The 27,211-nt window shown below is 39.5% G+C and overlaps 1 protein-coding gene and 1 pseudogene across 1 annotated transcript in view; one reads left to right on the top strand and one right to left on the bottom strand.

The window, feature by feature from the left end:
• The window catches only part of LOC146459787 (uncharacterized), a 71,826-nt gene extending 46,554 nt beyond the window's left edge, over positions 1-25,272 (bottom strand). Inside the window, exons 1-2 of the mRNA XM_085088914.1 lie at positions 24,996-25,272; positions 7,816-8,062 (exon numbers count right to left, since the gene is read on the bottom strand). Of these exons, the coding sequence (XP_084945040.1) occupies positions 7,816-8,062; positions 24,996-25,202 (454 nt within the window). The 5' untranslated portion in view covers positions 25,203-25,272. The remainder of the gene's footprint in view (positions 1-7,815; positions 8,063-24,995) is intronic.
• Positions 12,343-13,959, top strand: LOC146459788 (uncharacterized; annotated as a pseudogene).
• Positions 25,273-27,211: the final 1,939 nt, after the last annotated feature.

Here is a 27,211-nt window from a genome sequence, read left to right as displayed (position 1 = left end):
ATAGATGCATCAAGATCACAGGTGAGCAAATACATGTCTGCGATGATTCTGAATAAAGTCTTTGGCTAAATCGAGCCGTACATTCCGTGGTGCATGGTTGAGAAGCGAAGAAATCGTTGTTTTCGACCTGTTTACGACCAAACGTATGTGGACCGGAAATGCGAGTAGCAAAACTGCTGACCGGATGTAGTTTTAAATGCGATATACGTGCTTTTTGTTTGTTTGTTTTTGTAGCTTCGGTTAAAGTGACACTGTCGCAATGGCATTATCTCTTCTTAAGATATTTTTGGTACAATATTTCATTGATAGAGGGATAAAAGGACGACTTTTGATCCGCTTTTATGACTGTTTTACAGTGGTGAATAAAGAGGACAAAATAAAAGTGCTTCACTAGTCGTTTTACGCAACCACATAAGCCGCCCATGTTTCCTGTGTTTGTTTCTTTGTTTTTTTTTTTTACAATTTATTCCTTATTGGATGTTAAGGATGGGCTGCATGTAAGATACGTCGCTGATCTGGGGCATTAGCGTACACATTAGAAGTTACGAAGTTGGATTTTTGACCCACCTGTCTTCCAGGAATAAATAAGTCCTCTCCAAGCCGATAAATTTTCACATTCAGTACCTAATACCTGCGCAAATTTTGGCATTCTTTCTGTTTATTTATTTATTTATTTATTATTATTATTTTTTTTTTATTTTTTGCCGTTGTTTTTTTCGGTGAGGGGAGGGGTGACCGGACGTAAATTTGTGCCATATCGTAGTGCGAAGGAAAATATCCTGGTCGGGATATTGGAAAGTTGTTCTCTTTCAAATCCCAAAAGGGACGTTTCGGTTTGTGAGTGCAGTGGAAACAATATAAAACTCAGTAAATGGCAAAGGGATATCTCCAGGCACGTACAAGCCTGCGGGCTTAGTATAAACCGTGATGAAATCAGCGGAGAAATGGATCTTATTCTTTGCCGTGCAGGTAAATAAATGTAACATTTCACGCGCGAATTTTTCATTCTCTTGTCACGAATAGTTTATCATAACTGAATTTGTAATTGTATTTTCACAGTCTAAAAAGCAATCTTTTGGGTGGGGGGGGGGGGGGGAGGGGTGCGGCTATTATGATCATGCGTTCAATTTTCACCTAAGCTTCATTTCAGCTTCATTTCCTTTGTTTTTGTTTTCATTCGGTTATTCATTTTTGTTTTGTTTTGGTTTTTTTTTTTGTTTTGGCTTTCTTCACCATTGCCATTGTGAAACAACCCCATTACAAGAGGATATCATTACACTTACATCCGGTGTTACATCCCATTACGTTGTGTTACATCCGGTCAGCAGTCGTGCTTCTGGGACTTCCGGCATATGCATTCAGTTTGTTTACCATTCTTGGCTTGTCGACTATCGCAATATCTGACTCGATTTTAGCCAAAGACGTTACTTTGCATTGTTCAAAGGCATGCATTTGCTTTGTACATCGATCTTGACACATTTACTTTACTTCCTGGCTGAATAATATTGATGAATGTAGGTGCTCGACGGCAGAAATCGCAAGCATTACGACCATATTTTGGACTTTGTCAACTATTCTTTGTCAAGTGTATGAGGGCTACTTGTATCATCATCCCTGGTCTGAAACACAGCAAACTGGATATTCGATGGGAGTAACTGTTAGTCTGCGCTAGATTTGGTCAAAAAGACGGAACGTGCGAAGGAGAGACACTGGAGAGAACCACGCGACGTAAGCATCCTGAAGAAATTCCCAAACCCTTCAAGGTAGGTTTTGTATCGATTTATATTTCATCAAATTTGTTGGCCAAAACCTTATTTACTAAATGTAGGTAGCAGACAAGATGATAAAAGATACTTTTGAAGCTGATTTTCTCTTTCTAAAGCCTGTTTGAGCTAAATACTAGAGCTCTCAAAATTACCAATTTTACAATTTTTTGCAATTTGTCCCAGGTGTCTTCAGCACCCATGGCCAGAATATAGTTTTCCCCAAATTGATTTTATGATATTTAGAAACGTCAATATCTATGTAATCTCTGCTGCTAATTTGATTTCTGTGGAAAGAGTACTTTCGGAGAAATAACGAATATGGTTGTGCTTGTTTTTCCTGCTTCTCTAAATGGCTGACAGGGAACACAGTAGGACGAGCATTTTCTTCTTGTTTATAAAACCCAAATTATTGTAACGGCGAATTTTATAAACTGGGAGAGTGGTTCTACTATCTGTATGAATTTCATTTGAATTGGTTCGCATGCACCCGAGAACCAGACTCGTTTACTTTTACTTTTTAAGAGTGGAACTTTTGCTCAAAACATGGTCCCAAGGCCGACGTCATATAGTTCGGTTACCATGGCAACGTTACATCTGCCGATCTAAATATGGTTGTTTTTGTCTATCCCCCAAGGTAACCTACCTCCACACAAAAATTGAAGGGGGGTTAAAATTTTTCATTTCCAACTTTGCTTCACTTTCCTGGAGAATTGCTCTTAAAAATCAATACTTGACGAAAATCCAGAAATTTTACCTCTCGCGTGGTCAATAAATTTTTGTACACGTAAAAAGCAGACTGACCTGCTGAGCTCTTTGGTTTAGGCTGCAACAAGACGTGGTGAAGTGAGAGAGCTCAACGGCTGTGAACGATTCTTTCTAACATGTAACATGTACTGTTACGTCCAAGACCTTTCAAGTTGGTACTTAATTTCTTTGCATGCGTGAAGGAAACAATTCGAGTTGAGATTTAACGTGGCTTTCGGCACATTCCAGCACTTCTACTTTGAAGGGGAAGTTCAACCGCGCTTTATTAGTGGACACTACAATAATAGTATCAAAGAAACGCCTAGTCATTGGTAAAAATGCTATGGTGGTTTTCTCGACATTGAAGGTTACCAAGGTAACAGTATACTTATTAAAAACACCCCTTTATTTGAAAATCTATTGTTGTCAAAATCTTGGTGACGCCACTTTTTTATATTATGGACCTGTGATCGTATCTTCCGCTAAAACTGTTTGCAAATCTTTGAAAACCCTGTGACCACCTAAACTTGCGAAAATGTAGCTGTTAACCCCTTGCAACGAGTTTTTTAAGAGCGAGTGCACAGAGATACCAAGCAAAATCAAAAAATCGCGGCCACGGTCAAAAATGAAACCCACCTTCATTTTCAATTTGTGGCATATTTACGTGTTTTCAAAGGTTTCGGGGTTTATTTCTCAAAATACGACCGGATTTTCGAATTATTCGAGGAAATCGATTTCTCACTCTCGCTGGCTAAAAGTACCTGAATTAATTAGCAAAAATTAGCATTGCCGGAAATTTCCTTCGCGTAAGAAATAAAAGCTATATCACAAGAAATTGGAAACTGAACGTAAAAGAAAAGGTATCTGGCTCTTTGTATAGCCTGTTTTTCGGTTCTAGGTCATACCTCTTACTGCGAAAAAACACATTCTTTGATGACGATTTGACAAGAGCCGTAACAAAGCGAGCTTCACCTTAAAATTAAAAACTGACTTTTCGATATGTGACCACTCTCCAATATGGTTAATTTTACGGCTATAGAATGATAACGTAACCTTCTTCCTTAGCATATAAAAATTGGTTTGGGTTATTTGGCAAGGGTTTCATAAAACGCCATCGAAATCTGAGTAGTTTGCCTGAAATGTGAGCTCATTAGCATATTGTCATGTCGTTGACATGCAAAGCGAATCACTTATTAAAGTCGAAAACTCAGGTTTTGATTGAAATTATGAATCGAAACTCCTGCTTCATACTTAAAAAGGCTGACTTATTTCAGCGTCTGTTCCAGCAATGGTCCGTGTGACGCGTTGTTTTCAGAAACGAAAAGTAACTTCGTTGAAAGCGAAAAAATGTTCGGTCAACCGTCTCCAGTTATACGTGACGCTCCTGATCAGTGATATTGTCACGCATACCGATAAAGTGAAGTTTGAAAGAGCCCAAATACGGCATCAAGTGAATTTTATCTGTTCTTATGATTTGGTAGCAAATTCAGTAGGTTAGTGTATAGCGAAAAATCGTAAAATATCGGTTACCATACAACTTAGTAACGTGTTTTGGGCACGGTTGAATAACTTGGGTACCTTATATATCAGGGTGATGAGGTGGGGTGCTTTGGGGGAGGGGGGGTGCTTATAAGCGGTGTAAAAAAAACTATGGCAAAGATCAGGCAAGAAACGAATTTAAACGACTTTTTTGTGTAAATTCGTATGAGCGCGCGCGAGCCTCTCCCTAACGCGCTTTGTCGGCAATCTCGCACAAAAAATAATATTGCCTGACGCACAGGACAGACTGGAGGGGTACGAGGACTCGTCGCAAGCGCCCTGCCACATTGATAAGATCTTCAAAAGCCTGAGCTCCAGCCGTAGTGATATAGTCTAGACTTTGTAACGACTTTCTAGTCGAGGCTGCACAAACGGAAAGGATGTTAAGTTGAGTTCTGCGACTGATACGGATAAAATTGAACTCCTCTACTTGTGCAAGGTATTCCTTTACAATGGTTTTAGGGATTAACTTTCGGGTAACGTTGGGGACTGTCATAACGTTATTTGTTGACAACTTGATGGTGTTCTCTCCGAATGGTAAAGCCTGGATAACATGAGGGCTCGTTATGGAATCCAAGAAGTGGTTGACTTGAGAGTTGTTGGTTCAACAATGGAACAAGCGAATGCCACAACTTTTCTGATCGGGAGAGGAGAGTATCCGGGGACATCGAAAAAATTCAAATTTTTTGATTGGCTGTTCTATAACGGTTTCCTTTGTATAACTGCTGAAATCCTGCCGTAATAAAATTCGATGTCCCCAGAGTCTCTCCTGGCGACTAACCGCTGGCCAAAGAGCCTGAGGACTCTGGGTACGAGATTGTACGATTGCGGAAATTAGTTGTTGTGTCTACTCTGGAATCCGAAGGCGAAAAAAAGCTTTCCCCCGGCGTCTGGATGTTGGAGGGACAATGGACAGGTGCTGGCGTACTTTGCGCCACTGGGGCAGCCCCGATACACTCGAGCTCGATCTGCAACAAATTATTAACTTGTGCAAGACTAAAGGACCACGTGACTTATCTTATTAACGTCAAATCTAGACTCAAAACGTCTGCATGTAATTGCCGACTAATATATTATTGAACCCGTGTCAGTTAACGTGGTTTTTTTGGGTAACAGCAACACGAGAAATAAACACTGTTGGAAGTGCGCTTTCATTACAGACCATTTCATATCGGAAAAAATTAACCATTTTTTTGTTCAGACAACAACAGCACTGGCAATCGTCCAACCCAGGCAACTACTTTTTAGTCAAAAGTGAAACTGCGTTTGCGCTCACAACTCGTAGAATTGAATAAGCAGTCCCTCAAAGTAAAGTTGTCCCTCCGCAGTTGTAAAAGATTAAGGTGCTAACTGCATCAACTATGGGATGGTAACAAATTGTCTAAAAGGGCCTTTAAAACTTAGGCCCTGTTCAGACTAGGTGCCCGTACCAGGGCACTATGCCCGGGCACTAAAAAGGACGTTGTTCAGACTCCTTGGTGCCCAAGGAACAATCGTGCTCTCCTTTGTCAATTAAGCGCCCGCCATTTTGTTTGCTGTATCATAGGGAAGCATGAGGAAAAAACGTGGGAACTGACAAAATCCTGTTCAGACCACTGCCCGTGCCCAAGAACGGTGCCCGAGTACTACCCTTGGAGGCAGTGCCCGTGCCCAGGCACGGTGCCCAGATTTTTGCTCGGGCACCGACAAAAAGCTCTGTTCAGACTAGTGCCCGTGCGCGCCCGGGAACCGGGAACCGGCACCTAGTCTGAACGGGGCCTTAGTGCACTTGACTGACGCAATTCGCACTTGCCCTTCATCTGTGCCCGGCAAACTAGCATGCGCGCTTACTGTATTGTTTGGACAGTCCAAAATCCTTTGCCTTTTCACCCGGTACAAAAAATGTCCGGCTTTACTGTAAGTGAACGGATCTTTCGTAATAAAAACGTAGACAAAAAGCTCACCTGCTAATAAGACCGAGTGTGAATTCCTCAGGAAAAAAACCCCTCGATATCAAGTTGTCCATTTCACGATGCCAAAAGCAACACGTATTATACTGACAGCGCGTAAGCACTTACACCTGCTATTAGATTTATAAACTGGCAATTCAATGACCGTGATCGTGAGAGAAAGGATTTATTTCAGGTTTGAACAATGATTTGTTCTATTTGGAGAAATGTTTTGTACGGTATTATCAGAAGATGCAGTTAACTATAATCTGACTAAGCTCGCTAACACCGGGAGAACGTGGAGACAGCACAATCCACTTCCCCTTAACGGTCTTTTTTCCCGTTCCCATCAAAACATCAGAGGCAAAAATGTTTTCTACTACTTTGGCTTGCTGACATCGGACAAATTTTAATGTCTTGAGATCATAGAAATTAAATTTTTGAGATAAATTCCTGTGAAAAGCAAATTAGCTAGATTGATAATTCAATTACACAAGTGGTGTAATAATGTGTGCAGGCTCTTTTTACGGACTGAAGTGCATTTGGGCAGCGGATTTCTTCCTTTTCTTTTTTAATCCGAATAGAATTTCTATTTTTATTTTAATGCATTTACCAAATATGTAAACACATGTGTACAATGCAACCCGGAATTAGTTAACGTTACTTATTCAGGAAGGCTCATCCGCAAACTAGGCTGGCAAGCTCAACAAACGATTGACTCTTCTTCTTACTGTGACAATATGCTAATGAGCTCACATTTCAGTCAAACTACTCAGATTTCGATGGCGTTTTATGAAGGCCTCGCTAAATAACCCAAACCAATTTTTATATGCTGTGTAAGAGGAGTTCTTTGCACACTTTATAACCGTAAAATGAACCATATTGGAGAGTGGCCACATATCGAAAAGTAAGTTTACAATTTTAAGGTGAAACTCGCTTTGTTATAGCCTCCCACGCAGTCGTTCTTAGGGGACTCGTATTACCTCCTCCCCACAAACGGCGTTTTTGGGGAGGAGATAATACGAGTCCCCTAAAAACGACTGCGTGGGAGGCTAGCTTCGTTACGGCTCTTGTCAAATCGTAATCAAATAATGTGCTTTTTCGCAGTAAGAGGTATGAACTAGAACCGAAAAACAAACTGATATTTAGTGCCAAATAATCCTTCCTTTAAGTTCAGTTTCTACTTTTCTGATGATATAGCCTCAATGATTATCGCGAGAACGTTTTTCCGAAGGCTAATTTTTGCTAATTAATTCAGATATTTTTTGGCAAGCGAGAGCGCGAAATCGATCGTCTCAAATATTTCTAAAATTCGGCCGTATTTTTAAGAATAAACCTCAAAACCTTTCAAAACTCTCTTATACCTCGCTATAAATTCCGTATGAAGGTAGATTAAATTTTAAGAGTGGCCGCGCTTTGATCGAATTTTTTTTGCATTTGCTCTTAATTAACCTTGCAAGTTGTATCTGAAAACGCCGTTCACAGTTCCATATTAAAAAATGGATATCACTAAGGCCTTGTTTTAGATATAACCACAATTATACTGTACGTTGTTATGGCAACTTATTAGATTGAGAAAACGATTTGTTCACCAACGATTAGGCATTTGATTCTTTTATTGTAGAATCAACTGAAAGAGCGTGCTTAGCCAATCAAGCCTTGGTTAGCTAAGCACGCTCCTTCAGTTAATTCTACTTGCTCGGAGCGAGTGGTTTTTCCGCTTGACCTATCAGTTGTGAAAGAAGATTAAGACAAAATTGATTTCTGTCTCAACCAATCATCAGTCAGTAATTTGGCTTTCTCTTTACATGAAACTGGTAAATAATAGTAAATCGTACCTTTCTTAAAGGCAGCTACTTGTGGCGATTCTGCGGCTTTGGGGAAGAGAACGTCCACCAAGGTACCATGTTCCTTCTGCCGGAAATAAAATGGCTTTGACAGCTGACTCTCAAACTGTTCAATTACAGGATAGCTGGTGATACGCCCATGAAGTACTCGTCTTAAACGGGGTTCCCGTACAACCAACTTGTAAAGATGTACTGGGGCTTTCCCATCGTCTTCACGTGATACGGAAGTAATGTCAACCTATTAAAAAGTAAGATAAAATGAACCCTGTTTTCAAGCTGCAAAAATGATTCAGAAATTACGTAAACAAGGCAACAAGTATTGACGTTTTAAAATACAGTCAACTTTAAAATGCGTAAGGCACGAACTAGCTAGGTGAAATGTTATAAAATAGAAGGAAACTAGCTACTTTTCGAATGCTTTACTGAATGCGTAACGAAGATTCAGCCCGATTACAAATGAAAAAAAGTGTTCAAAATGAGGAACGTCCAAATCAAAGATTGCAAATTTGATTAAAAATCAACTAGTGACGTTATATATCAAACACACAAAAAAGATTGTTTGATCCGATTTCCAAATATCCAGCATAACAAGCTAAAGCCCAAAGATACAAAAATGGACAGTTCGGCTATCAACAGAATAAGTCGCACTTATTTTAATAAGTGCGACTTATTTAAAAACATTGATTTAGGGCTAGTAGCAAAAATTTTTCAAACAAGATCTAGAAAGATTCGAAAACAGCAGGCACTCCATAGAAGCTTTCCTCGAAGGTGTATCCTTTTTAACCCGAGTAGTCATTGAAAAGGTACCGACATTTCAAATTTCATTACTGTATTTTAAAGAAACAGTTTTGACCCCTCGGACACGGAGTTACAATTCCTTGTATTTTCTCCAAACTAAAGTGCCAGTGGGGGAAAACAAACTACATGAGGTTTCTACGTTTACTATATGGCTACTCACGAGCCACCACTGTTCGATGCTATGAAAATTTCGCGAAATGTACTTGAGACGGGAGAACGATTTTGCCTCGACCACATCCTTAAGGAGGCTCAAGGCAGTTTTTTTGGACTTAAGGTGGAAGTTTTGAAATTACAATCTCGCATACAAGATAAACTTCGATCTCCTTCATACTACATCATCATTTCAACATATGATCAAAGTTAATTTTCGCATCAGTTTCCAAGCAACAGCTATTACCATAGCAACGGAAGCGCATGGCCTCTCATTTTAAACATTATCGATTATCTCGAAATCTAGTCAGACACTTTATGACGAAACTTTAGGGATTTAAACTACTCAATCTACACAACTTGTAGACGAAATTAGGAAAAAATCTGTAGGAGCGTTTTCAAGTAAATAATGAATCAATTTTTATGGGGTGATTTTGTTTATTCCAGCATTTTTCACCAATATCTCTGGCAAAATAAAACTTGACACTTTGTCTTTTCTGTTAAAAGGTCATTTGCTAATGGCAAAAAATTCTAAATGTATATTGCGCTTCATGGGTGTCTCCGATTTAAAGATATTTATGTTTGAAAACAGTTAAAATAAAGCGCAAATGAATGAAAAAGTTCCTACCTGCATAAATCGACATATCTTTTAAATACCCCGGCAGATTTTTCTGTTAAATTGCAAGCGGTTAGAGTAAGAATTCTTTTCGATATTCACGCAAGTTTTAGGCTCAAGAACCGAAACCGGTGTTTTTTTTTTTTTTTTTAATGAAGAAGAACTTTATTTCACTACATAAAAACTTATTACACTTTTCAAATAGTTAAAGAAAAGAAAAAAATAATAATAATACAACAACTACAATGCTACTATTATTACAAAGTTGTGATAATATATTACCGTATTACAATTCTTTGCCTGCGAGCAAGCTCTCTAGCTTGGGGGTGGGGGGCTTGCTCGCAGGCTATACTATTCTATATGACAGAAGTTTATTTTAAACGCAGATACTAAACACACGTACACAAAACCGGTGTTAGATAAGAAGGTTGAATCTTGGTCAAGTTTCAGTCATTATTCGCTTTCTCCGAAGAGTTTTATTTTGTTTGTTGCGGTCTATTCCACTGCTATTCACGTGCTGTGAATATTTATGATTAGGTGAAGTCGTGCAAAAGGTAAAATTTAAATAAATATATGCTCCTGCTTCTCAAGTCCTCCATTGTAAATTTTACCTTTTGCACGACTTCACGTTATGATAAATATTCAAAGCACGTGAATAGCAGTGAAATAGACCGGGACAAACAAAATAAAATTCTTCCTCGGAGAAAGCGAATAACGACTGAAACTTGACCAAGATTCAGCCTTCTTATCCAACACCAATTTCGGTTTCTGAGCCTAAAACTTGCGTAGATATCGAAAAGAATTCTTACTTTAACCCCTTGTAATTTAACAGAAAAATCTGTGGGGGGCATTTGAAAGATATCTCGATTTATGCAAAGTAGGAACTTTTACATTCATTTGCGCTTTAAGGCTGGTTTCCAAATGATCGCGGATCGCAGATCACAATAAGGTCTGCGATCGTCTGCGATCCTGCAATCGTGATCGCAGACGATCGCAGAAGATAGAACCATGTTCTATCTAAAGGCTGGTTTCCATATGATCGCGGATCGCAGATCGCAATAAGGTCTGCGATCTGCGATCATTTGGAAACCAGCCTTTATTTTCACAGTTTTTAAACATAAATATCTTAAAATCGGAGACACCCATGAAGCGCAATATACATTTAGAATTTTTTGCTATCAGGAAAGACCCTTTGACAGAACAGACAAAGTGTCAAGTTTTATTTTGCCAGAGATATTGGTGAAAAATGCTGGAATAAACAAAATCACCCCATAAAAATTGATTCATTATTTACTTGAAAACGCTCCTACAGATTTTTTCCTAATTTCGCCTACAAGTTGTGTAGATTGAGTAGTTTAAATCCCTAAAGTTTCGTCATAAAGTGTCTGACTAGATTTCGAGATAATCGACAATGTTTAAAATGAGAGGCTATGCGCTTTTCTTCGAAAAAACAGGAGTCAAATGGATTATTGTTTTCTTCGGTACTATTCATAGCAGACTTCGCATTATGACCCCACAATACATAGACGAAGGCTTGTAAATCGTATAACTTTGTCGCCGGAATTCAATAATCATAACAGTAGCCTGCTGTTTTTGTATTTAGTTAACTTTTATCTCCAAGTTTTCTTCTTATACATTGTAGAACACTATCTGCTCACATGCTTAATACACTGTGCTGATAACGGCCTGGCGGTACGAAAATCAAAGTCGTGCATTCTATACCACTCGAACAACTTGACATAACAATCTTTCAAGAAACAATGATCTTTTGTAGCAAAGCCAACGTGATCAAGTAAAACCAAAAAAACAACAACAACAACTGAAAAAGTAACTGTATCTCCTTTCAAAATAACTTTGGTGCTTTGTTTTTCTTTTCCGCATTGTCATGGCGCCTTCTGCTGAAACGATGTCATGGGGGCAATATGGCGTGAGGCATAGCCTACAACGAGGCCTTTTAATAAATAAAATCACTCTTTCCGAACAAAAAACACCCCGACGACAACACATTTAACACAAACGCGATTAATGCAGCACTTGCCTATATGCGTTTTTTCTTTATTGGGTTACCTTATTACATGAAATTTTGGCAAAACTTTAAGAGGGAATTACACCTGAACGACATTTTTATTGTGAATTTTTGGGTGATTTGTGGGTATATTTGGAAGGAGTAGGTTTGATAGAAAGATTGGTAAAATTAAGAGAAATAAGAAATATTGAAGATCTAGTGAGGTTTTAAAATTGGAATTTGTACTTAATAATTAATAGACGGACACCAAGTTAGTCCACTAGCAACCTGGAGTGCTCTTGCGTGGGATCAACTGTCTGTTAGTGTTCCAAAAATCTTTTTTTTTTTCTTCTATCTCTTATTAAAACGTCTTCAAATTTCATTCAAATTGAGGTGTATTCCCCCCTTAATTTAGCGATTTTGAAATATCCTTATTTAACGATACGTTAATTTAGCGGGTTTTCGTAAATTTTGCAACATAGGTCACTTACTTTTTGCGATTTCACAAACTGAAACTTTGGCGAATTAAGGTATTCAAAACTTTTACGTCGACAATAGAACATTTAAGAATAAAAATGAGCGATATAAAAAGTGAACGACGTTTCGATGACTCCATGTCATCGTTATCAAGTTGGAAATACATGGTAAAATTAATTATATATATAGTACAAAAATGTGAAAATATTTGGGGAATAAACAAGGAAGTTGAAGTATTCAATTTGTTTAAGCCATTAATTATTATTCAAGTTCAGTTGAGTTTAACCATCGTTCCGTTATAATAATAAAAGTCTTTGTGTCAGTCGCTTCGCGTTTGAGTAAGTAAAAACTAGAGAGTCAAATAGCATGAGGAAACATGGTGTCAGAAATGGGATGGTGTCAGGACCAAAAAAATCCAGCTCTTATATTAATTCGGAGCTTTAGCGACGAAAGCGAAATTCAATGACCGACTTTCGACTGGACAAGCGATGGAAAAATACATGAGCGTTTCCTAGAATGGACGAAAAAGGTTTCTTTCTTATACAAAGGTTTAAAGATGACTAAAGCACATCCAGAATTCACAAGCTTGTGTATCTACCAGTGGTCAGGAGAGAGCGGTCAAAATATTCTCCACAAGGCGACGTTTGTCGAAGCTGATCTCAAGAAATGGGAAAAGCATCTCGAGAAATTGGAGGAGCACTGCAAACCGGGGGGAAGCAAACTCGTCGCGGCTACTCAATACAAGGTGTTAACGCATGGAGACATGGAACTACCTGAGTACAATGAAAAGTGCAGACAAATTACCGACGCATATGGATGGCCAGAGGACGCCAAGGACATAGCTCTCAGGAATGCAATTCTCGTTGGACTCAAAAATCCAATGGTGTATCAGAAGTGTTTGGAAGAGAACCAAGATACGCTTAAAGCGGACAGGGTCATCGAGATTGCCACCGACATCTACAATAGCGATTGTCAAAGACCGATTATGCAGACTCTCAGCACAGCATCGGCAGCAGCCACAGCCATACAACAAAGGTCAACTCAGGTTTACAAGCTACAAGAAAAACCACCGAGAAGATGGAAAATCAAGAAAGGGACACGACAAAGGTGACACTTCCCAAGACAAGAATGGAATGAAGCGGTAAGACCGTTATTGTTGCGGAGCAAGGCAAGCTCATGCAAAGTCCAAGTGTCCAGCCAAGGCGGTAAGGTGTCACAGCTGTGGTAATAAAAAGGAGACTACCAGAAGTGTTGCGAAAGCAAGCGAGCAAAACCAGGCAAGAACAGAAAATTCAAACAAACTCAAGTACATGGCTTGCAGACACAACCAGTGGACGAAAACAGCCAGCGTCCAATTAACCCATATTCAGGCTACTACACGCCACTTGAACAGCCCCAACAGTACGCAAGTCAGCCATCATTGTTTCATCATATTCAGATGTATCATGTTAAGAGCATTAATGACACTTCAAGTAAGCATATCAAGCCACTTTGGTTGAGTGCAGCAAGTAAACGACCCATTAACCAAGGTGAGTGTGAAATCGATACAACGTAATGCCTTTATACAGGTACAAATCGCTGTTTGGAGATAAGGAACTGGTGCCTACTCCAGCACAAATCTTCGGATACGGACAATCTCCGATAGCAAATCTTGGAGCGTGTACAATTACCATCCACACCAGCAATAAGCAGCCACAGATGGCAACCTGTCAGGTGACCGACACCCGAGGATATACTATTCTAGGTAGAACAACAGTGCAACAAGTTGGTTGCATTAACTTCCCAGTGGTAACACCACCCACCTCAACCCATGTTCCACAAGTCCATACGAGTGTGAATGCTCTACGTCCAAAGTTAGATGAAGTTAAAACGACCACATGTGAAGTAATGAATGATGCAGTTATTCTAAATGGAAAAAGAGACACTGTTTACCTGTTACAAAGGAGTACGTGCTGTCAGAATTTAAAGATGTGTTCGAAGGCATTGGTAAACTGTCAGGAGGGAAATACCACATTGAACTCAAACCTGATGCTCAACCCTTACAACACCCACCCAGGGCAGTACCGGAAAAGAAGAAGGAGGCCTATGAAGATGAGCTAGAAAGATTATGCAGCTTAGGCATTATCGAACCAGTTGCGGGACACACGGACTGGATCGATAGCATTGTACCTGTTGCTAAACCAGATGGATCGATTCGACTCTGTCTAGACCCAAAAGACCTCAATGAGAGTATCAAAAGGAACCAGTACTACTCCAAGACGATTGACGATGTTAGTGCTGAAATCCATGATCCAAGGTATTTCACAGTCGTTGACGCCAAGTCGGGCTCTTGGATGGTGGAATTGGATTCCGAGAGCTCACTTTTGACAACCTTCAATACACCTTGGCATAAAGTTCAATCCAAAGAAACTTCAGTTTAAGAGCGCCAAATGTGAATTCTTTGGACACACGCTGACACCGTATGGAATGAAGATTGATGACAGAAAAGTCAAGGCCATAAAGCAGATGAGTGCACCAAAAGACAAGAAGGGTTTTCAGAGTTTCCAAGGCATTGTTAGTTATCTAAAGCGCTATTCAGTCCAGCTAATGAAACTCTCCGAGCCGCTCAAGCCACTACTAAGAGAAGATGTGGAATGGACTTGGGACTCCACCCATCAAGATGCATTTGACGTGATCAAAGAAGAGCTCACCAAGACTCCAGTACTCGAGTATTTCAACCCCAAGTCTAATCATGTTATTCAGACGGATGCTTCGTTCAAAGGATTGCGTGCCGTATTGCTACAAGAAGGTAGACCAGTGATCTACGTATCCCGAACACTCACTCCTGCTGAGGAGCACTATTCTAACATTGAGAGGGAACTGTTAGGAGTGGTATTCGCCATGGAGAGACTGCACAACTATGTGTATGGTGAACCAGTTCGAGTTCAAACAGATCACAAACCACTGGAGACGATTTGGAAGAAGCGAATTGTCACAGCAAGCCCAAGACTTCTCTTCTCAAGGGCTACCATGGAAGATGGCCATTACAAAAGGTACGAGATTCAGTGAGAGTACATCAAGGGAAAGAACAACTCAATAGTAGATGCATTAGACAGAGTCGATCCACTCAGTCCAGAACCTCAGGATGCAAAGCAGATTAATGCAATTCCGGTGCATCAGATAACTAACGCCATTTCAGCAACAGACAATGGCCTGGACAGAACCAAAATTGCCACCACTGCAGATCCAACTCCGAATCAGCTACAACATTACATCTTCCATGGTTGGCCATTACAAAAGCGTCAACTTCCAGAACCAGTAAAGCATTACTGGAATTATCACAAAGAGCTGGCAATCGAAGACCGACTGATATTCAAAGCTCACCGCTTAGTAATTCCCACATCGCAGAGAGCAGATTACCTGAGACATCTTCACGCAGGGCACTTAGGAGAGGAGAAAACTCTACTAAGAGCACGCGAGACAGTGTTTTGGCCACGGACCTCGGATGACATCAGAAATGCAGTGAAAGCATGTGACATTTGCCAGAAACACAAACCAGCTCAACAGAAGGAACCCCTTATACCGCATGACGTACCCAGCATGCCACGGGTTACATCAACCTTGACCTGACGAAAATCAGCGTCATGGTGAGTGGCTCACCCAACATGATTTACAACGAAGGTATCGAAGGGAAACACATTTGGGAGGAGGTCAGCCGATTCTTTTTGAAGACAAAAAACAAAATACAGCACATGAATCTGACGAAGTTCTACACCAATGACAAGTTCGGGCTTTTGATCGTGAAACAGCCGGGGTCCAGCTCGAGCTCAAGCGGAAAGCCAGCGGCTCCGGCAGCGTGATCTGCCACATTTTTGTCATCAGCGACTCGCAGATGAGCATAATGGGGCGGCAATTAGAATCTGTGCAATACTGATATAGAAATGATCCCGAGCAACATCCCGCTCAACGCTATTATTGTTGGTCCGACTAATTCAGGCAAATCAAGGTTCGTGGTATTTTCAAGTGGTTCGTGGTATTTTCAAGTGTTTAAAAAAGCAGAATATGGGATTCCAGCAGTAGTGTACACAGATCAAGGAACTCAATTTGCATCTAAGGAGTTCAGAGCAGTCGCTGTTTAATACAGGTTGCAGGTGCAGCACTCAAACCCAAGGTACCCTCAGTCGAATGGTTTCATTCAAGCTATGGTCAAAACGGCAGAGAACATCATGGAAAAGGCAGAAGAGCCAGGTTCTGATCCACATCTTGCAATGTTGATCAAAAGATCCACACCAATCAGACCGGATCAACTAAGTCCAGCAGAACTGCTCACCCAGCGCAAGTATAGAGCGCTACTGCCCATTCATCAATATCTACATCCTAATCTGGAGAAGAGCAGAGAAGCGTAGATAGCACAGAAACAGACCCAAGCCCATTACTACAATCAGAAAGCCAAGCAGCTTCAGGATCTAAAGCAATAACAGAATGTTTGCGTGCAACTGGATTTTAATAAGCCAGTCTGGCGGAAAGCCACAGGGATTCATCAAGTGCAGACCGAATATGGAGCGAACTATTTCAGAAACCGTCGACACTTGCGTCCTGCAATTCAGAGCGACCAATCAAAAGAGCTAAGAGGGCAGCCTGCCCTTCCAGCAGAATCAGTTGCGCCAGCATCACCACCGACGAAAACCGTCATCCAGACATTGCCAACGCAGTGTGCGCAAGACCACACCCATCCCAGCATTGCAGCGTCGAGACCACGACGAACGGTTAGACCACCAAAAAGACTGATCGAAGAAGTGTAGCTGTAGGGACACTAAAAAAAACTTTTAGGAACTTTTTGTTGATTTTTTTTGTTAAGAAAGGGGGATGTTGTAAGACTAGATGCGTGCAGAATGTGTGAACCACTCGGAATAATTAAGTTATGAATGCGTGCAGAATGTGTGAGCCGCTAGGGATATCTAAGGCTTTAATTACTATTCAAGTTAAGTTGCGTTGAACGGTCGTTCGGTTATAATAATAAAAATCTTTGAGTCAGTCGCTTCGCGTTCGAGTAGGTTAAAACTAGAGAGTCAAATAGCACGAGGAAACACCATTGTTATGTAAAAAGTTTGGCGCCAACTGAATCCGACTGCGTGTTAAGTTTTGGTTTTATGAAAATTAATAATGATCTCAAAGTGGTGGAGGCCAAACCTCCCCTGATTAACTAACATTGCGTTGTTTATAAAATTTAATGTGATTTGTGCGGCACAGATTATGTCGGACATACATCTCGACATCTCTTTCAACGCATCGCTGAGCGTAAACATTCTGCTATTGCTAAACACCTGTAAGAAGAAAACAATCTGCAAGCAACTAATCTACAAGACCAGTTTACTGTTCTAAAGAAATGTCGCACAAAGTTTGACTGCTTGATCTACGAGATGCTGTTCATCAGGAACATAAAACCAAAACCTACGCAATCGGATTCAGTTCGTGCCAAACTCTTTACGTAACAATTGAATACTTCAACTCCCTTGTTTATTCCCTAAATATTCTTACACTTTTGTTACTATATATAATTAATTTTACCATGTATTTCGAACTTGATTATGATGATATGGAGTCATCGAAACGTCGTTCACTCTTTATATCGCTCATTTTTATTCTAAAGTGCTTCACGAAACCTTTTACTAATAGAACATTTATGTGATAAAATCATAAACGTCAATACCTTCATTTAAATCAAAATCATACAACGTTCTGAAACTTAATTTTGAACGAAACTGCAACTGTAACGTAATATGTTAATGCATTGTCACACAGAGTCAATGCTCCTTTTACGAGTACCTTAAAATTATTGATGATCTCAAAGCGGTGAAGGCCGAACCTCCCCTGACTAACCAACATTGCGTTTTCAATGGTCAATTTACGAGTACCTAACCATTAACATTCTAGCCACACCGATCAAGCCCGGTAGATTTCTCCAAATAGATCAGCAGGTGGTAGTGGTTTGTCGCTGTTGGCAATTTTCGTGACTCCTGCTTACTCCCATCCCTTGAGTATACATTTCCTTCTTGTAAAATTTAATACTAGAGAAGAATCCATTTCAGTTGTCAAGCTGAAATGACTGAATCCGATACACGTCATAATCGACCGTCAAATGACATATGTTTGTAAAACTGACCAGATGGCGGAATTTCGATTTATAGAATACAGCTGTTGGTATCCATTTCAACTGTACGTAATTAGTTTTTGGCTTACTGAGCTACGGCATACCTGTAAATGTGATCTTTTGAAGCAAAGCCAACGGGATCAAGTAAAACAAAAAAAATTAAAGTAATTGTCTCTCCTTTCAAAATAACTTTGGCGTTTTGTTTTTCTTTCCCGCTTTGTCATGGCGCCTTCCGCTGAAACGATGTCGTGGGGTCAATGTGGCTTGAGCCACAGTCTACAACGTGGCCTTAAATAAAACAAGATGCCTATACTGGCATTTACGCGTGATGCTATAGCTGTGTGCATCGCAGATTTATAAAACTATCCTAGCTAATAGAATAGTTTGAATGACAAAGATAGCGTTCTTGTGTTACGCCTCTTATCGTTGTACCGGAAATTCCATTACTGCGTGATATTTTATCGTTGTGTTACTAGAAATCATACCGGAAATTCCTTTCTCATAACGTCATGCTTATCAGTGACCTTTCCTTCGCGCATTGTGATTCTAAAACTGTCAAACAAAGCACGATTCCTTCGCCAGGAACTCTCCAATTTCCACCTTTTTAAATTTCGAGTGCTTCTGAGAAGTTATGCTTTCGATTTACCGCTTCAAAATGGTTAATTTTCCGTTTGGTAACGGCACACTTGAGTCCACAGCATGTTAACAATATGGCCGCCACAAATTTAATCCGGGTTTAATGAATTAATCAAATGACGATTTGACATCACAGAGGTAGGAATGACAAGGTCCCCTCCCTCGTGATTTACGCGCCGATAATAGATTTTGATTGGGCCGCTTTTGTTGAAGACAATCAGGACAATAGACCCCTTCTAGGAGAGAGGAGAGTTTAATGAACAAACCAATGTGCAGATTTCAGGCTACCATGAAGAAAAAAAAAAACAAGATGCCTTCACCGGCATTTAAGCGTGATGCTGTGTCTGATTCATTTATTCCAATTGTATGCTTCGCAGATTGATAAAACTATCCTTGCTAATGGAAAGGTTTAAGTCACGATGATCGCGTTATGTTGTATCCCTTGCGTTACGCTTCTTATTGTTGTACCGGAAACTTCGGAAATTCCATTACGATAACGTAACCGTATTAATGTCCTCTTCTCAAGTCCCATCGTGGTTCTAGAACTGTCAAACAAAGCACGATTCTTTTGCCAGGAACTCTCCAATTTCCACCGCTTTAAAGGTCGAGTGCTCCTTAGAAGTTATTCTTTCGATTTACTGTTTCAAAATGGTTAATTTTCCGTTTGAAAACGGCACACTTAAGTCCACAACATGTTAACAATATGGCAGCCACAAATTTAATCCGGGTTTAATGAATAAATCCAATGATGCTTCGACGTCACACAAGTAGGGATGAGTGGGTCCCCTCCCTCGTGATATACGCGACAAGAATGAATTTTGATTGGCCTGCTTTTGTTGAAGACAATCAGAACAATACATACCTACTAGGTGAGGGCAGAGTTTAATGAATAAATTAATGTGCAGATTTGTGGCTACGACGAAGAAAAAAAGAAATCTACCAGTTTTTAGACATGGACAAAAAAAAAACGACGACGACGAAGATATCGAGCCAATTAGACACGTGCTCCCCTCAGGGCATCACGCGTAATCAGTCTTTTCGAACTAAAAATACCCCCACGACAACACATTTACCACACACGCTTAACATAACACTTGCGTATGAACTTTTATTGGGTTTTAAAGATCCACTGCTACACTCCATTGGCGGACTGTGTAAGAGAATACACCTGTTGGTATCTATTGCAACTGTACTTTTAAAAACAGTTTCTGGTTTGTTGAGCTGACACAATGATACCTCTAAGTGTGTGACTCAGTGGATTTAGTTACGCTTAGACGATACTGTTAGTTCCGTTTGTAAATATATGTATGTTGATAAGTTTGAGATAATCGGTTGTCAGACTAGAAGTAGTTTTATCAAATAGACGTTTAACCCGTTATTCTTTAGAGCTAACAAATCCAACTTACTTTCGTCATAAAGAAGGAAACGTGCACTATGAGAACGAAAGCAAAGGCGACGATTTTTTTCGCGTTATTGATTCTCAGTTATTTCCTCCGAATCCTGTCGTGCCTGACCATCGATTTTGCCTCGCCCCTTCCTGATTCGATGGCTAGAAAATAAGAAAGCCTTTCTCTGTTGATAGAAAGTGTGTCCATTTTTTTCTGTGTATTGTGCTTTTAGAAGATGAGCGGTGAGAGTTCTAGATACAATATAAGTCATCGCCGAATTGCAACTTACAAAACTTGTTGGTATTTCTCATTCGATTCTCATTAAGTTCTCATCACTATGAATACCTCTACGCTATGAAACAAACACGAACAACAACAAACATCCAAAACTTTGGGAAACGACATGGACAATTTTAAATCAGCAACACCGCTGACCCATTATTCAAACCAAAGACTCAACGATCACAGTTTTGCTAATTTTTTTCTCGTTGATTTCAGTCTAATCAACATTCATCGCAATCTCAGAAAGTGAAAATTGAATCTAGTTCAATACCACCGATGCAGCTGTTGCAGCTCCCGGGAAAAACTGAGCTAAACCGGTGTGCGATTGATCGACTCGCTATTAGGGGAACAGTTGGATCAAAGTTTGTTCTATCAAGAATATTCTCTCATGGCACTGAGCATTTCAGAGGAGTGTGTATACCTTTTAATTCCACCTCAAATTTGCAAATTACGAGTCATTGTCTGAGAAAACCAGACAGAGGTGAAAGATGGGGGTCGGTCGATTTCCTTCAAACTTTCACCATTTAATGTCTGTCCGAAATGATAATGAATGATGCTTTAGCAATTCTCCTGCTGTTCCGTTTCGTAGTTTGACCAACCCCCCCCCCCCCCTGGTATTGACCCTCACTAACCCTGATGTCACGCAAAATCAATACAGAATTTGAAGCTCAATAAAACATCTTTCGCGTCATTTCTGGGGACTCATATCGATTGCTTGTATTGTTTACCCTCTAAAAAACGTTGTTAAAGGAAAATATCTCGAATTAACAAAAAACTTAATTTTTTATAGAATTTTGCAATTTCCTTGCGATCGCCAAATTGTCTTGGGCCAAATGTGAGGCAATTTCGAAACTGTTTTTCTCAGAGATGCGGCGTTCCTTTCCGAAAATTTCGAGATATTTTTTAAACATCTGTTCTCCCAAATCAGCAAACTCTAACTTGAGCCATTAAAATGCGTTTAGTTGAAAAATACGAATACGAGTCCCCTTAAAACGACTGCGTGGGAGGCTATTATCATTTCGGACAGACAGTAAGTGGTGAAAGTTTGAAGGAAATTGGCCGACCCCCATCTTTCACCTCTGCCTTGTTTTCTCAGACAATGACTCTTAATACTGTCAAATGCGATTTTTTTTTTAAAGAACACTTTATTGAGTGCTTCAGAACAGTACATTTCATTAATTATATTACCAAATGACACTGCATTACAAAACAAAGAGAAACATACTTAACTATAGTTACCTACACAACAAACTAGCTACACAACTTACAATACAGCTACACCGGTACTATACCGCTACTTGCAATACGATAATAATTACTTACAATACTTACATACTTACAATACGGTACTAACGATGTTCACAATACTTACACGATTACACATCACTTGCTGGCGCTTGCCAGCCTTGCAAAGCAATATAGCAAAAATACAAAAAATTGAAATAAAATTAAAAGACAAGGTCAACCTTCCAGATTTTAAGAGGGTTCACTGCGATTGGCTTAGCGGCGGAAAGGAATGTGGCGCTTGGGTAAGCAAGCAGCAGGCGTTTGTGGGGAGGTGGTAATACGAGTCTCCTAAACTGAAAGACTGCGTGGGAGGCTATTATCATTTCGGACAGACATAAGTGGTGAAAGTTTGAAGGAAATCGGCCAGCCCCCATCTTTCACCTCTGCCTGGTTTTCTCACACAATGAATCTTGATACTGTCAAATGCGATCCCTCTGGGAGATATATAATACTGAAAATAACAATGGAAGGTAGTAACTATTTTCTGGTTAATATTTATGTGCCAACTGATTATCGTGAGCAAGAAATCTTTATTTAAATGTTGAGTGAAAATCTTATTTCTAAAACAGATACTTCAAGCGCTATTGTTGTTGGCGACTGGAACACCACCTTAAACAACCTCGATAAGCATGGCGGAGTGCCATGGAAAAAAATCAACAACAGGAATTCAGTATGTGATCTTATAGAACAAATTGGACTTGTTGACATCTATGGCCCTCTACATCCAAAATCTAAACAATTTACCTGCGAATCGAAACCTTTGCGTTTAAAATCTAGGATAGATTTTTTCCTGATTTCCAATTCCCTTAACTATAGATCTTTCTAAATTGAGTAATGATGAACAAGGAGAATTAGAACATGACTTGACACTTGAAGAAGTTAGCAACTCGCTACTTTCCTTTGAGAATAATAAAACTACGGGTGAGGATGGCTTTACAAAAGAATTTTAGGAAACCTTTTTTGACACCCTTTGTAATGAACTCTTAAGTTCTTATAAGGAAGATAAGGAAGCCCTTTGCAGTGATAAATTATCAATTTCGCAGAGAAGAGGAATAATCTCCTTAATACCGAAAAATGATTGTGATTCCATGGAAGTTTCCAACAGGCGCCCAATAACTCTTCTAAATGTCAGTTATAAAATACTATTAAAGGTAATTGCCAAACGAATCGCAATATTCTTGCCTAAATTAATTCACTAGGATTAAACTGGTTTTGTAAAAGGAAGATTATATCGGTCAGAATATAAGATTATTCAGAATGACATAATGGCATACACGAATTTTGAAAAGCTTCCAGGGATATTTCTTTTTGTTGATTTCGAGAAAGCTTTTGACTCAATTGAATGGAACTTTATATCAAAAGCTTTGGAGCTTTTTAATTTTGGTCCTGTTGTCAGAAAATGGTTCTCGGTTTTATATAATGACGTGGAGTCTGCGGCGATGAACGCCGGCTTCTTGTCAAACCATTTTAGAGTCTCAAGCGGAGTACGGCAGGGTTGTCCACTAAGCCCGCTCTTGTTTATTCTTGCGGTAGAAATATTAGCATGTAAAATTGGTCAAGATCCAAGATGCAAAGGTATCAACCTCCCAAATCAACAGGAAGCTATTAAATCTCTCAATTTGCGGATGATACAATTCTTATAACTCAGGGCCCAGTTGCTCGAAGCATGGTTAGCGCTAACCCGGGTTAAATACCATAACAACCTATAGGTTTTAATACCTCTTAACCAATGGTTAACGCAACTCATCCCTGGATGCTACTTCTCTTAATTTTTTTCTTCATAATATTGAAATGTTTGGTTATATCTCAGGTGTTAAATTGAATCGTACAAAAGCTAATTTAAATCAGCAACACCGACTTAAGGGAGCAAGGAATTCCGTCATGGTCTGATCCATTATTCAAACCAAAGACTTAACGATCACGGTTTTGCTAATTTCCTCTCGTCGATTTCAGTCTAATCAACATTCATCGCAGTCTCAGAAAGGAAGACAATGTTATTGCTTTAAATTCAGGAATTTTGTTGTGAGCAAGTGAAATTGAAATTATTGTAGTTCATTATCCACCTATGTTCGATAAAAAGGTTAATCATGTTAGTTGCAGCTCTCGGGCAAAACTGAGCTAAATCGGTGTGCAATTGATCGACTCGCTGTTAGGGAAACAGTTGGATCGAAGTTTGTTCCATCAAGAAGGACCACCGTCTCTTAAACTGACTGCTTGCTTTGAGGCATGTAATTTTGTGGTTTGGGAAAGCTACAAATCAAACGATACCGAACAGTGAAGCAAAGAAAACAGTACATTCCGCCGGGCCAAATCTCACTGTTAAATGAAAGTTGAGAACTTAGTTGTCTCCAATATGCAGTCAAATTTTCTAAGCTTTTATTAATTAATTGTTAAATTGGAAGATATACTTCATGGATCTTAAATTTTCGGAAACAGCACTCTAAGACATGTATAGCTATGTTTGGTGATGAACATTCCAGACTGGCTGCCTAAGTCAGGTTGATCACAAGATTAAAAGGAGAAAACATTCGAGCAGCTTAGAATTAAAAATACATAACAGGAAAAGCTAGCTTAAACAATCAAGGTAATTGTAAACTGAAAAATCTGAATTTTCCATACTCATAATTTTGTCTCAGTCGATATGCAATACATAATGCTCAAATTTAAGCGCTTGTATCGATTGTTTCTCAAATAACGACCCCAACCCCACAGACAACCGCATTCAGCAAAAATTCTGTACCCGCTTCCAAGAATTTTCTCTTCGAGCTCCCTCATCGTGAAAGAACGGAAACTGAGGCGCTTTGGGTCAAGTCAAGGGGATTTTAAAGTTAATAACTCAGTAAGAAAACGGTTCTTGCGGATACCGTTTGGGTATTTAATGGCCTCGATGCAGTTGATTAAGCCTTCCACGGTGCTTGTCAACATAGTTCCTGAAACCGTGTGCGCAGTTTGAAACACTGTCAAGTTTTAAAACTCAGCAAAAATCTTTCAGGGTTTCATCTTCCGTGTAACCACCTTATCTATGTCGTTTTGAAAGCGTTTGCTTAAATCTTGTGGTGAAAAACTTTCTCATGTGATAAATTCAAACAAGCTTTAAAGCAACGCTGCAATCCTCTTCATAATTTCGTTGAAGAGAGCAACGGTTCTTTTAAAAACACCATGCGTTCTGGTGGAGTGGTTTGTGCGATACTGTGTTACGGCTGGCAAAATGTCCCTGCGTAGGTATTAGATGAGATATTAACAAAGTGTAACATTTGACCCGACTTCTTTAGATAATTTTTGAGATAAATAATAAATGAGTGATTCACTCAAACATTTCAAAATACATGGATTTCATATATTTCAGTACCATTTCTTGAAACTTTGTCCGACAAAACTAATGGTATAAAAAGAAAAACTTACTAGAGCATGTAGTTGATAGCCATCACTCTCTGTAGATTTGGAGCCTCTTGCGGTGTGCACAGCTACTTCGTAGGAATAAGCGCATTTGGAATGCTGGATAAAAGCAAGTCGCTTTTCCTTTAGGTCTGCGAATGCCGCAGCATTTTTACTAAAGATCAAAGCTAGTAAAACTTGCAATAACAGTAAAATCCAGCGGTGCCAATCCATGACACCTACTTTCTTGAAAACTGTTATATACTGAAGGTAAAATGTAGGTGAGGCTGGTCCTGGCTTGCTTGAATTCCAACAGACCCTGACGTTCCAAAAACGTTTCCGCTTCTACTAGGTTAATACAGGTCAGACTTAGCCGAAACTCGATTTGCAACACTATCTTGCCATTATTACTCGGGCCATATGGGGGCATGAGTTAAGTTTTCTGTCGCGTTATCAAATCCTTTTTTTTATTTTTTAGGCGGTCGGAGAGAGAGGCATTTTCTATTTCCAAGGCAAAGACTTTTAAACGTTATGCGATGAACAGACGCGAAGAACCTTTATCTGTATATATGTCTATTTTTATAGTGTCTTCTGTGCACCTTTTCACTTTCCAAGCTCTTCAACCATTCATATTTCATCTTTTCACTACTAGTACTTTAAAAATTCGAAAGCTTTATATCGTTTTTTATTTACTTAGCTTTTTTAATTCCTCAAGGTTAGTTTTGTTTAATCGAAAATTTGGCAACTAAATCACTCTATGACCCCGCGGGCAAAGATAGATACAGATCTGTCTCACGTACGTTTGCTATAGAAAAACAATCAATGTAGAAACGGTTGCTGTCTTCAAATGAAATGTGAATAACAAATATTTTCCTTTGAATTTCATTTTAAAAATATAAACAGCGGAACAATGGAAAACGTACAAGGACGCGTGATGCGTAACGTTACTCTAGAACATACCAAAAATTACGATCCGTCATCGACCCGGCGTCACACATCATTTACCACGTGCAACTAATTTTGGTTATCAGCCGTCGCACGCGAAATAAATTTTGACACGTATCCTCAAAAAACACGATGTCACAGTTGTATACAAACCATTTACCACACTAAAACAACAGTTCCCAGATCTTCGATGGAATCGCAGACTAACGTCGTGTATGCAATTCCCTGTACAAATTGTTCGTGATGTTATATTGGGGAAACCGGCAGAGCATTCAATACCCGAAAAAAAAGAACATTTGAGAAACACCAAAACTGCGGCCAAAGGTTCTAGAATTGCTAATCACGCCTGGTCCAACAACCATGTCATTGATTTTGAAAACGCGTCAATTATTGACAAAGGCACCTTGAGAACCAGAAAAACATTAGAAGCGTAGCATACCGGAGTGACACCTAACGCAGATAACAATTCTTGCCCGTTACCTGGACAATACAACATTCTTTTTAACAAACATTCATAATTATTTACATTTTTATTATTTCGATGTTCACGCTTTTTGTTTAAATTTTTCTCATCGCTTTCTAATCATTCATTTTACCCGTCGAAGACTGCAGTCCGGGCAGTCGAAAGCTCGTAGTTTTATTTATTTTTAATCATTTTAGCCAGAGATCGTGTTCTGAAAAAAAAAAAATTAACCAAATAAATTTAGTACACTTATACCCATAAAGTCACTGGGTCTCATCGTTCACGATTTATGCTTTTTAGGAGTCAACGTTTTTTCGATCGAGTGTATATTTTTATTGGGTTACGTTAAACATTCACTGCCACACTCCTGTAACAGACTAAGCGGCAAGAGATTGTTGCAACTGTACTTAAACATCCGGGGGGGGGGGGGGGTACCTGGATTCAGGTTTGCTGGGTATGTGCCGCTGGCCTCTCAGAGCCCCTGCCCCATTATAGTCTATTTTGTGGCCAGTTATAGACCCCATCCTAGTCACTTTTTGGGAAAATATAATTTTCGCGATCCCAACTAAGTCACTTTCTATTTATGCATCTACTTTCAAGAACGGAATGTAATGCAAGGTCATGATTGTTATATTTAATAAACAACAACTTTCTGAACTTCTTAACCGAGACCATTTCGAATCCCCATTTAATAGAATTTTCTTACCCCAAAAATCCGAAAATGTGCGACCCCATTCTAGTAACTCTATTGAAAATGCAACCCCATTCTAGTCAATCCAGTCGTAAAAATGCGACCCCATCCAGCGGCACATCCCCATTAGCCTCGTATAAGGAA

This window comes from Pavona decussata, unplaced genomic scaffold (genome assembly GCF_977016875.1).
Source record: "Pavona decussata unplaced genomic scaffold, jaPavDecu1.1 SCAFFOLD_216, whole genome shotgun sequence".
Taxonomy (NCBI): domain Eukaryota; kingdom Metazoa; phylum Cnidaria; class Anthozoa; order Scleractinia; family Agariciidae; genus Pavona; species Pavona decussata.
This window is presented reverse-complemented; position numbering and strand designations above follow the sequence as displayed.